Source organism: Lonchura striata, chromosome 3, assembly GCF_046129695.1.
Source record: "Lonchura striata isolate bLonStr1 chromosome 3, bLonStr1.mat, whole genome shotgun sequence".
In the NCBI taxonomy this organism is placed as follows: domain Eukaryota; kingdom Metazoa; phylum Chordata; class Aves; order Passeriformes; family Estrildidae; genus Lonchura; species Lonchura striata.
This window is the reverse complement of record NC_134605.1, coordinates 59,307,084-59,320,278: the sequence shown is the minus strand read 5'-3', so window position 1 is coordinate 59,320,278 and position 13,195 is coordinate 59,307,084. Positions and strand designations below refer to the sequence as shown.

The 13,195-nt window shown below is 41.2% G+C and overlaps 1 protein-coding gene across 1 annotated transcript; it reads right to left on the bottom strand.

Annotated features, from left to right (window-relative positions):
- Positions 1 to 2,073: 2,073 nt before the first annotated feature.
- On the bottom strand, positions 2,074 to 7,924 carry LOC110476058 (pantetheine hydrolase VNN2-like). Its single transcript, XM_021540684.3, is given in 8 exon segments — positions 2,074 to 2,555; positions 3,818 to 3,988; positions 4,145 to 4,518; positions 5,368 to 5,659; positions 6,225 to 6,296; positions 6,298 to 6,418; positions 7,456 to 7,586; positions 7,691 to 7,924. Coding segments are annotated over 8 exon segments (1,494 nt in total). The 5' UTR covers positions 7,904 to 7,924; the 3' UTR covers positions 2,074 to 2,435.
- Between the last annotated feature and the right edge of the window lie 5,271 nt (positions 7,925 to 13,195).

Sequence of the window (13,195 nt, the reverse complement as noted above, 5' to 3'; positions counted from 1 at the left end):
TAAAACTCTAGATTATTAAGATTCTGTTTCTCTAATTTTTCCCAAGACCTCCTTACTTTAATTCAATATGTAAAATAAAGTACATTAAATTTTACTCAGTTTCCCCAAAATTGTCACCAGTTTTACTTAAGGTAGCTGAAAGCTTTGAATCGTATTTGTTTAAATGGAGTATTTTTCTACCTTCATCTGAAGTCTTGCATCAATAAAATCTATTATGAAGTTGTTTTTCTTTCTGTGTGGTTAGAAACACTGTGGACAGGTGTGTCTCGTTTGCTTTGGCCAGCATCAAGGTGTAAGGCAGATATATTAATGTATGAAGAGCACGCTTTTCCTGCTCAGAGAGGGATGTGTCTCATTAAGATACCATCTGTAGTAGCTTTTGGGGTGGGATCATTGACATGAATACTTATAAATTAATTTAACTTTTCTACTCCAGCATATCTGTCCCAGAGTCAGTAAATACTGCTGCTGTTAGAGATAAATGTAATGTGTTGCATTGGGCATTCATCAACTCTCTGCTTCTATATTCTGAATGTTTCTGTAATTTGCATAATTTGAAATTTCCTTTTATTACAAAACCTCACATTTCATTTACTGAACTTTGTCTAGTCACTTGTGACACCAGTCACTGAGGTGAAAATCTGGTTGGTTTTTGCAACCCCTTCAGGGAATCTTCTCTCAAAAGCAGGGTTCATGATTCTTGTGTATTGAAATGATGGAGCTATTCTGAGGATGCTGCAACAGCCCATGTGACTTCATTCTCTGCTTGTCCAAATTCTTGCTTTTTCACCAGAAATGGGAAAGGGCTTTATAAACTCCTCAGTGGTTCATTGTATGACACCCTTGGAAACCTCTCAGGAAGAGGGAAGTTGTGCAGCACATCTCAAAAACTGCAGGTCAGACGTTCTTCAAATTTGCTTTTAGTATAATTTTCAAAGAAGCCTGGACTTCTGCACTGCTAATGGATGAGATACAAGAGTCCTTTCCTGATATCCTGTGTTTAACTAGCAATATTAATTGTATCCTACCTGTGTCCAGCTCTGACAACCCAAGACAGTCAGCTCTGCACATACCTGGGAAGTACCCAGAACTTCAGAAATGCCAGCAAGCAATATATGGAAGATTTTTGTGTTCACTTGTGAAGTGCTGAACAAGGAACCAGCAAGCACAACTTAGAATCACTGTCTGTTTTGAGTAACTGCGCCCAAGTGGTACATTTATCGCACTGAGTTGCAAGTTCAAGTCTTTTATTTTCAGGATGAAAACACTCCCAGAAAGAGCCCCTAAAGTTGCAGCACGGGGCAAACAGAAATCATGTGATTTCAACAACTTCTGGATAACATACATAGGTGTGTGTGGGATGGGAAGTCACAGAGTGTTTCTTACATGCCACATTTAGCACAGCTCAGTGCTAACCTTGGTGCAGGCTGTAAGAATGGCAGAAGATGCAAAATGCTATGGGATAAGTGTGGAGGTAGGGACCACTTCAAGGCATATTTGATGCAAACAAAGGTCATTTCCTCCATAACATGATAGACAGAAATGAGAACCAGAGCTGCCAAGTTTAATGTATCATTCCTAGAAATCCAAAATAAGGCCCATTTCTCATGCTACAGGGTGAAATGTGTTTCAGGTGCTAAAAGATTGCCTATGTCATATATCTTAACAGTTTTAAAGAAATTATCCATATACCCAGGAGAAGGTGTTGGAGTAGTGTGTTGTATATAGTAAGTTGGATGTATATAGTAAGTTGGAAGTGTCCTGGACCCAATACCCATCTGCCATGTATAAAGGTGCAAGATCAGAGGGATGCAGAACTGGATGTGGTTTATGACCACAGCCAGACCCAACACCTGGGAGGGTTATGGAGCACCACTTTCTCTCTCTAAGATTGCACCTAAGATAATTTCAAATCTATTTTTCTCTTTATTGTATAGTACCTTGGTCAGAATGGGGCCAAGGCTCATTGAGTGTTAAGTAGGACTTGTTGACTGGGCTGTAAGGCTGAGAAATGCAGACACTTAATGATTATACAGTCTGAAAAACAGGAAGGGGCAAAAGGGACAGAAAAGCTTTCTTGGAGAGAATTTATTCTCAATAAAATGACAAATCACATTTCATAGATTTTGGTATCAGTCTTCTTTATGCTGTAATCCTATCAATCTATATGAAATCTTGAGGAAAACAAAATTTCTGATTAAAAGGTTCATGTGACAGATCATGTATGCTAAAAATAATTGCACTCACTCAAGCACTGCTAAAAAGGCATGCACAGCAGGGTGAACACATCACTTTATCACATATAAGCCCAACTGCCACAGGTGCTGAGCAGAAGTGCAATACTGCAGAATAGGAATCATACAAGGTAACTGCTACGGCTCAGGTGGAAATTCCCCTCCTGTCTCTGGTGAGTGTGTAACTCCTAAGGAGATACTTTACAGGGAAATTCGCAGAGGATGTGGCAGGTCCTTCTCATAAAGCCTTCCAAAAAGTGTCGCTGTTATGAGCGGTTTTGAAGTGCCATGCTTGCTTTTCAAACGCCCGTCACGTAGCACCTGATGGAAAAGAGAAAGAATGGCACTAATAGTCAACTATCAGAGTGGCAATACTGCATAGCACAGAAAGAATAGACCTTAGATGCTGAATATTTTGATGCAACACTTTTAAAAACAATCATGATAGTGAAAGAAAACAGAATTCTCTCTGGGTCTGCCACAGCCTCCCCATTATAGCCTTCCCACATTTCCTTGGACACAGAAGTTGCTAAGCCTTCCTCTGTCTTTAGGAAAAAGATCATTTTCTCTACCTTGTAAGAAGGTGAGAGTGAAAATAACTAATTTGTTAGGTTCTCTTTAATTACTCACACAAGGCAACAAAGGTTATATGCACATCTAGAACATATTTGAAACATCTTTTGATTTGTAGACTCCAAAAAATTTTCAGGCGGAAATAGGGAATTTCAAGATACTGGCCATATGTAGCTTTTTTTAGTTCCTTTTTATCAATTTGAAATCACTGTTCACCAACTGTGAACACCTGTAAAAATATTCTTTGCCCCTGTAACAGAAGATAAGCATGCATTTGTTAAGAAAACACAACCTATTGTTTTAAAATTAGACCATAATCATATTTTTATAATAAAAAAAAAAGTCTCATTCAAAAACAAGTATAAAGGGTGAACAAGGCTTTCTAATTTCCTACTTTGTAAAAAAAATCACCCTTGTTTCCCCTAAAATTTTGCAGGTCTTTCTCACTGTCTTTATTGTCTGTTAGATACTTCTTCCAGTCAATTAGAATTTCATCTAGCCTATTGCATAAAACTTATTTAAGGTTCATTAATAGAAACATCTTTTGGCAAAAATAAAATATGAACTGACAAATTAAAAAAATAAACCCCACAAACCCCTCAAAAATCACTTTTAATATTCTTAACTGCATAGAATCTCTGCTCTTACATATGATACTTCTAAGTAATTTTTCTTGTTTGGACAATTTCTCGAAATATTTTATTTCTTTTTCTCCTAAAATGCCCATCGTGAGAGACCTGTAGGAAATAGCTCATTGAAATCTATTGTTTCTTCATTTACCATCTGCAGTGGGAAGACAGATTTGTTAAAGAAAGCACTGAAGAGCTCCAGGACTGGTATATCCTCATCAGTAAGGATTGATTCAATCCACCTGTTTAAATCTGTCCCCTTGGGTTCCAGTCTGCAGAACCAAAGAAAGTCGTTCTGGGATGGGAATTTGCTGCCAGGTCAGTTTTCAGTGCCACAGCATGAGAAACCTTGCAACAAACAGCTCCAGGGTGTCCCATTACCTCAAACTCCCCAGGGGCCAGCTGCACCCCGCTGTACAACACTTCTGGGAAGACGTAGCTGGTGCCAAATGTGCCACTGAGGGAGAACATCTCAAACTTGGTCTGAGCCGTCTCCACAGGCTGCCCACACGTGCTCAGGTTTGTGCTGGGGCACTTGAGCAGGGTGCAGATCTGCGGGGAGGAGGAGACAAAAAGACAAATCATCACTAAGCTTTCAACAACCACAAGCTGGATTTGATAGCAAGAAAAGTTCCCAGGATGCAGTAATAGACAAATGGTTTTAGGCGGTTGGCATGTGGCCATACTCACTTCTAAACATGCAATTACCTGCCAGTGGTACTTTATGAGAGAACCGTGAAGCCCATCAAATGCACCCAGGACATAAACTTCATCTTTCCTCTTGCTTGACATCTGGTAGACCAGATGACAGCAAAGGTCTCCTTGGCAAACAGTGCAATTTCCATCCTTGTGCCTGAGTTCTCTGAAAGTGAATATATCCTTTCGGACAGGTCCCGAGAAAGTGTCATTTTCTCCAGGAAATTTCTTGATACTCGTGGCATACAAACTCCAGTTGACAGCAGGAGGGTAGGTGGGGGACAGACGGGGATGTGCGCTCAACTCTGCTAGCAGGAGATGTCCCTCCTCGGTGACACTGTCGTAGTGGTAGGCGGCGGGTCCTTCTGGCGTGAACAGCCCACTGCCTGCCAAGGACATCAGCAGCCCTCCGTTAGCCAGCACCAGTCACCCCTCACACCACACTGGCATTGTTTTTCAGTGATACTCTTTTCATTCAGCACGTTACTGAGAGTTTTGGTATAACTTCAAAGCACAGAACAGCTGAAATACCCATCCTAGTGTTAAAACAGATTCATTTAAAAATAAATCATAGCCCTCAGAGTGAGATTTGACAAAGGAGGCAATCATGGGGGTAGTTATGTTTCACTGAAGGACACACAGGGTTGTAGCCTAAACTCAGCTCAGTCTATTTAGGGCAGGCAAAAATGTTCCTTTGTAGTTTTCACTTTGCTTCAAGGGAGAGTAATAAATGCAACTACACCCTTTTCTCATGAGGAGAATAAAAAATAGGCAGCAAATATATATTCAGAGCAAAACATAATATCTCTAAGTCTTCTGCAGCCACAAGAAAAAAAAAGGAATATTTTATTCAGTATACAAGTGGAATTCTCCATTTGCTTTTACACTATTAGGGTCTGGTTAAAACATTTTTTTCTCCATTTAGCTGTTGATTGAATTTTAAAAAGAAAATGCTGCTTCTAGATGAGAGACTGAGAAAATTTAAGGGAAACTTTGTGTTATTTTTGAAATAAAATTTCACTTTTAAGTTATCAAAAGTAAATGTCACAGGCTTTCTATTTTTACCTTTTTCAGAACATTCAATATTTTCTTACCTGAAGTTGTTTGTTGCATTCAGTACAAAATCACAAAGACCTTTAGTCCAATTAAAACACTGTTTTTCAGAGACTTCACTATGCTTAAAACATGTCTGCCTGCTTCTGGATCTGGGAACAATTTCCCTGCATGCAACTCACCTGTCATTGCCATGCTGGTGTTGTGAGTATTTGCTGAAAGTAAATTAACACGCATGCCCATAGCCCAAGCAGAGTGAATCTCAATTGCAGTCAGAAAGGGCAGGACATTCATCCAAGCTGTTGGGAAGAGCACGGTGTCCACCTGCATCTTGCTCACCAGGACCACAGCAGGCTCATAGAAAAGGATGTCAAAGCAAGTGAAAATGCCAAACTTTCCGAAAGGAGTCTCAAAGGTGACAGCTTCTGGCTCTTTTGGATAATTAAACTGAGTTTCACCTCTAAACAGATTGTACTGCAGGTGAAAAAAATGGCATATTAGAAACTGAAAATAAGGCAAGATTATGAACAGCTTTTGCATCTGAGACAAGTTTTAATACAGAACTGGGAGTTGAGGTAGCTGAGCTGGCTAGCAAAGCTGGTTTGTATCCATCCAGCTGACCCACCCCTTCTACCTCCTGAAAGCAATGTCCATTCAGTATTAGCTGCTAAACTCCAAGACCAAGGGCCAAGATGCCCCCTGCAAAAGCACCGTCTAGGTTGGCTATGAATGTATCAAGGAAAAGCTAATGTTCACTGAGTATGGAAAATTCTGTCAATGCTTCTTTACCATTTACTGTTATAAATGTAGCCCTCAAGTGTTTGGCAGCTGGCATGCACTCTGCAGCTACAGTGTTCCTGAGAATAATTTGCGTGACTGGTCAAGCAATCTTCTGTCCATAAGATCATCAAATCATCCTGGATTGGTTGTCACTTTATAATAACATAAAATTTTTACATAAACCACCTGAAATTTGTGCCAGAGAGCTGAAAAATTAATTGATAATAAATTAGAGGTTGATGCTGAAGCATCTCCTTACCTTATGGTACCGAGCCACCAGTTTGCCCTGTGCGTCAAAGACGACATCCGTGTTGTACTGGTAGCGACCGTCCCTGGGGGCAGCTGGGATCGCTGGAGTCACACGGCTTCTTGTCCCCGATATTTGCAACCACATAGATGGAGTTATTTCTGGCCATGCAGCTGAGTCGTTCCTGCACTGGTGCTGGACCAAATCTATGGCATTTTTAGTGAAAGAAAAAAAGTATTTTAGAATTTTAAGCACCTATGTAGAAATCATGCATTCAGAATTACTACTCCATTAACTGCACATGACCAGATACTGAAAAAGCAATAGATAAAATCATAGGTTTTGTTCATTTTCTTCTCTGTTCATAGCACCATTTTAAATTGCCACTGTCTTTTATCTTTAAAAAATGGACTCCATGTGTTCTTCTTTCCTGTACCCTTTACAGTGTTATTTTCTGTGTGGATAGAATTCCCAGCTAATATGCATACAAAGATGTGGAGACCTTCACAAAGCAAAGACGAGAATAAGTTAGTACAGAGATATGAATCTTAAATAGCTTAAAAAGTGAATTATCAAGCAGCTCTAAGCCCTGATTCAGAAGACAATTGTACTCCTTTTTAATAATGGTTGTCTCTATGCCTTTAGTAAGAAGCAGGCACAGTATTTACAGAGCTAAGAACTCCTCAAAAGAGGCCTCAAAAGAGAACATAAAAACTTAGTTTAGCCATGAACTCAGACTTTTCAGTGTCCCCAGCTGATACACATTAGAGCCACCTCTACATGTAACACAGCAGGTGTGCAAGTGGCTGGATTTCCAAAAGATATTTCTTTCAGATGTAGATTAATATTTTGTGCAATTTGGTTTAGAAAACACTCAGCCCACTCAGCTGAGGACTGAATCAGCTTGTCGGATCTATGCAGCTAACATGATAATAAATTAGCTTCTACTTACAGAATGTTTGCACAAGTGATCTGAATCACTAAAGTTCTGCATGTTTTTAAAATAATTATTCTGCCTAAAACATCCTCATTTTTGTCCTTTCACAAGTAAAACTGTCTCAATGCATTTACTTGACATATTCCCATTACCATTTAATTAAGAACTCTTTTTGATGCACCTCATTTCTACAGTACTTGTGAATTTTTATAGATCAAAGAATTAAATTAGTAATTTAATGTGAGCTGCTCAAGACTCCGTAAGATAACAGGTTGAAATCACCTAAACCATTGCAAAAGGGATCACCTTGAGGGGTCAGTGCAGGGAATCCAATTCACCACTGGATCAGGGATATCCTCCAGGTAGGGATAGATGGATTCTCTTGTGAATCGCCAGCCATAGATGCCGTCTTCAGGAGTCACAATGATGTGGGCACCCTGTCACAACAAGCTCCATTTAATGGTCACCCATCAACAGACAACCAGGAGGGTCAGCAGGAGCAGAAAACACTGATGGACAACCCTCACGGTAGCCCTCGTACCTGCTGGGCAGCTTCCTTGATGGCCCCTTCCAAGACATCCATGTTTTTGTCCATCAGGGCCAAAGCATCGCTGGGAGAAACGGGCTCCTGGGTGGGATGTGGCAGGATGACGGCGTGCTCGTAGACGGCTGCCATGAAGGTGTCGGAGGCAAGGGCCTGAAGGGCTGCCAGTGCAAACACCACAGCGAGCAGGAGAGCCTGGGAAGGGAGCATGGCTGCAGCCTCCCAGCTCCTGGATCAGTATGGGGAATATAAACTAGAGAGAAAGAGGAGGAGTAAATACTGAAGTGTTTGCTTTGGCCATAATCTTCTGTTGAGTAATCTGAGAAGATTTTGGCCAAAAAGTCAAAGAAGTTTTCCTAGGAATTTTATCTTGTTTCCAATATGAAATCTTTTTTAAAAAATAGAACAAAAGCCTAAAAGAACTTGTCAGAAGCCATGCTAATCTATAAGGGGTTTATTGGAAGGAGCACTTGCACATTTCATTTGCATCCTTCTCCATACTTTTAAACCCATCTCAGGGCAAGCCCAGACTCACCTGGTTAGGATACACTGCTCCATATCACCTGACTGCACATGGCTGCCATCAGTGAAAACTTCAGCCACAGCTGAAGATAGACCCCCTGTGTGGGGTACAGCCCTCTTGTTCCAGAGTGCAGATAATTCAGCAATGTTTATCAGACATGTGGTCCTGCCATAACTCCTGCTTTTGGCCAATGGCTTATTTCAGTTCAAGTGGATGCCTTGAGAGTGTCTTCCCCACTGGGCTCACACTGCAATATAAACTATCCCTTGAATTGTGCTGACCTTTCTGCCTACAGCTAAGAGACTTGCTTTTTTTGTGAGAAAGAATTCAACAACACAATTGTTTGTTTATGATGGTCCTTTCAAAAGGAAGCTTTTGTACAATAAGCAACTTGAAATTACTCATGGAAAGCAGCATTTTTTCTCACGGAAATAAATTTTTAGCACAGCATTTTGTTTATAGAATATTACTACTATGGTTTTAGATGATCCCTAGAAAAACCTTAATTAGGACCTGTGGTACTTTAGTGAGGGTAAAGGAATATAACCTGACTTATCATTTAAATTAAAAAAATAAAAAAAACCCCAAAACTCCTTCTTCCTCCTTGAAAAATCTTCCTCTTCACTCTGATGGAGAAGAATAATTCTTCTCCATCAGCACAAAAGCCTCGTCAGGAGAAGCCAACACTTAATCAAGTCTACGATTCTAAAATGTCATTGTGCTGCAACATCTGTGTTCAGGGCATAGGCCTCCAGAGCAGACAGCACCAAAAGCATAGATTTTAGGAAGCCCTGTGTCTGAAGCCTGGAAGTCACCCAAGAGAAAAGCGAAGGCAGGCAAAGGCTGTGGGCTTTAAAAAGAGGAAGTCTTGCACAAAAGCTGGGAATTCCCCAGGTTGGCTAAAAGATGACACCCATGTAATCACCCTGTCCAGAAAGACTCAGCATCAAAGGCAAGAGAGCTGCCAGCATTGAGCAATTCTGCCTCGCAGTAACAGCAGGGAAGCCATTGAGAAGTCACCACAGTGCTGCAGCTGAAAAAACGTAACTTACCAGACGTACAAAATAATCAGGCATAGTATTGCTGTAGTTACACAGTTCAAGGCAAGCCTGGGTCCCAGAAGGAAAAGAACTTTGGGAAATCTCAGCAGAGACCATCATGGACACATCCCTGCCCATACTGAAGGGTGTGAGGTGCAGGCATGGCTAGGGGAGGCAGGCCCCAGCATGGGTAATACCTGTGCCACCCAGCTCAGCTCAACACAGCTCGGAGTGGCAGGGACTTTGGGGGCTGCTGCATATCCTAGCGGGGAGCTGTGGGGAAGGCTGGTTGTCTGAGCAAAACCATCAGCACACCAACTGCTCAATAACCAAGTCCTGAAGATCTCTGGTCCCCAAAGGTTTCTCTAGGAAGACCATCATGAATAGGACACACAATTTCTAGATTTTGCCTATTGCAATGTGCTTTCTTATATCCACAGATCACTCCAGCAGAAATCTTGAAGCTAAAGCTGTATGTACACAAAAATCACTTGTATCTGGTACCCAAGTTTCTTACCTTTGGTTCTGACTCAGCAGTCAGGTAACAAAAGGGTTTTTTCTGCACTGCCCTCAAAGAAGTGTTTATTGTTATCGGTGGTTACACACAGCCTTGTTTTTATACCAAGTGAATTGGTATGTGGTTAATGGGTGGACTTGCAAAGGGTTACTTTCTGTATGCTTGACTCACTTCTCACAATAACACATTTCACAATGATAAGTGTTATGCAATCTCTGTAGCAAAAAGAATTCAGTGTCATTATGGCTTCTGTCAGTATTCTGTAGGAAAAATACACAACATACCTTAACCAAACCACAATGGCCTTTTAACCAAACCACAATGGCCTTGAACAAAATTCTGGATTCAAGATACTCACCACATTCAGGGTTGGGATCCTACACCACTTGCACACACATTCCATTATCCAGAGGACTGACATCAGGAGTGAACAAACCTGAAGAAGCCACCTCTCAACTTTGAGACTGGCCACACACTACTGCTGAATCCTGTCTGCAAGACGAGATCTTCCCAGGTGCCGTAACTTCCATTAAATCCAGATCCTTTCCCTGGGAGAGAGTTGTGGTATCACCCACCAGGTTCCCTGGGAACAAGTACAGTGCCTGCACTGAGTTTGTACCCATGGGAAGAGGACCACACTGGATAATCCCTTGCTGGACTGAGATCTGTCTGTGGTCACACAGTAACTGACTCAAACAAGGTTTTAAGACAGTGTGACTTTAGCAGCAATAATGTTGAGCTTCCATGAGTCAAAGCACATTGTCTGGGGGCTTTGATAAACATGTCATTATGTGAGACATGTCACTATTATGTCACGTGTGAGTATCTATTTACATTTGGAAACAAGAAAGGTCATATGGAGCAGAGCAGCAGTAATCAGTGCTTGAGTTTGGAGAATATTTGCACTCCCAGTGTCTCACCAGCTCCAGAACATGGGATTCAGGACCTTGACAGCATCACAGTAAAAATCTTGGGTGGGTAAAAAAATGGCTAGATGACACAAAGTTGGGTGGAAGTGTTGATCTGTGTGAGGGTAGGAAGGGTTTACAGAGAGACCTGGACAGACTCAACCAATGGCTAAGGACAATTGAAGGAGATTAAAGAAGGTGACGTACTGGGTCCTGCACCTGGGTCACAGTAATCCCAGGTAGTGCTACAGGCTGGAGGAGAAGTGTCTCCGGAGCTGTTTGGCAGAAATGGACCTGGGAGTGCTTGCTGACAGCTGGCTCAGTATGAGCCAGCAGTGTGCCCAGGTGGCCAAGAAGATCAATGGCATCTGGGCCTGTAAGAAGAACAGTGTGGCCAGCAGGACAAGGGAAGTGATCATCTGCTGTACTCAGCACTGGTGAGGCTGCATCTTGAGTGCTGTGCTCCATTCTGGAACTCTCACTTTTAACAAGGACGTTGAGGCGCTGGAGCCTGTCCAAAGAAGGGCAACAAGGCTCCTGAAAGGTCTAGAAAGCATGCATTATGAGGAACAGCTGAGGGAGTTGGATTTGTTTAGTAGGAGTTTGCAATGAGGTGGGGACTTATCTCTCCTACTGTGCCTGCAGTGAGAGGACCAGAGGTAATGGCCTTACATTGGGACAGAGAAGATTCAGGTTAGATATTAGGAAATTTTTTTTTCACTGTACAGGTGGTCAGGCATTGGAATAGGTTGTGCAAGGAGGTGGTGGAGCCCCAGAGATGTTTAAGAGGGGTCTGGATATGGCACTGCATGGTGGTTTAGTGGTTACAGTGGCAATTCCAAGTTTACATTGGGACTGGATGATTTCAGAGGTCTCTTCCAACCCTGAAGATTCTATGATTCCATGGTGAGACCAGCAGTGGTAACAATGTGGGGAAAAGCAAGGAGAAATTACACAAACAGAGGTCTCTAACCACTCTTAAGGACACAGACATAGAACATGAACATCTTTATACACTGATGTGCTGAAAGAAGGTCGCTAAGGTCCAGCAGCATCAACAAAACACAAGCCACTGGAGAGAAGAGAAAGCAAAAATGTGAACAGTGCCATCTCACCAGGACTAGCTGGTCTGAAATAGAATTCTAAATCCCCAAATTCCTAGAGAAAATTAATCTGCAGGGCAGCACCACCCAGCATTAACAAGAAGGAGGAATTATTTCACATACATTGGTGTTAACTGACCAGAAAGAAACAGAGAAGATGGGAGGGAGGAGCTGCTATGAGATACCAGATCACTCAGTGACTTTTTCACTAGTTGCAGTAAAAATTCTGTCACTGAATAGCATCCAGTGCAGTCAGGAAGTGTCATCAAGCTGTTTTTCAGAACTGACAACCAGAGGTTTCAATTCTAAGTTTTGTTTTAACAGAGGTTTCATATGAATAATGTTTCAAATCATGTTCTGATGAAAAAGTGGTGGCACATTTTGTTTCAGGAGGGTCTCTTTGACTGGAGTCCTCGTTCAGCTTCCATGATGCACTGTGTTGCCATTTCCTACACAGTGATAGGCACCAATAGCATAAAGGATATAAAACCAAAGCAACACAAATACGGGAAAAAGGGTCTAATTGTGGTAAAAGAGCAGACTGGCATAAGACAGTATAAGCCATATTCCAGAGACAAAGAAATATTGAGCATGTGTATAGACCTGCCACAAATCACATCTTTCACTAATTTATTTACTGATCCCATCAATAATCTGCCATGAAAAAATATTAAATGCTTTTTTAATAAGAATGTACACTGTGGGATAAAATTCAGGCTTTCTGAGGGTTAGAAAAATAAAAATCCAGCAGAGAAAAACAACTGCTGTTTTGAACTAATAACATATTAGTAATCTTATGACATAGAAATAGATCCTTCTCAATAAATAGTAGTAATAAGATAATATTACCACATTATTACTAAACCAAACACATTGATGAGCTGTTGCAACTGGAAATGAGAAACATAATCGGGATTGTTGTTGTAGGTTATGCTACATCCCATATGGACATAAGAATAATAATGTAGAGCTTCAGTTATGGATAAATCAAGGGGAGGCATGTTGGTTGTGGGTCTTCTTTCAGATGATCCTTGCTTCACCATCCAAAAAGCATCACAGTAATGACTGATGTAGCAGGTTTTTTCCTTACTTATCAAGTGTCCATGATTCAGGACATGATTGAAGAATGTGAAACAAGCTTATTAGAGGAGTACCCATAAGAACACATTAAGAGATCAGAAAAATGCGAAAAAACAGGAACAAAATACGTCAGACCATATCTCTTACTGAAACTAGTGATTTCATTAGAAGGTATTTCATAGGTTGGATTAATCACTATGAGCTGGTTCACTGTGGTTGCTTTGAGACAGTTTATTCCATTGCTGTCTTGCAGAGGACCTAGCAAGACACAGCTCCAGGGTGTCTTAAAAGCTTATTTATGCTAACATCTTCATATTCCTCAGTTCCGGTG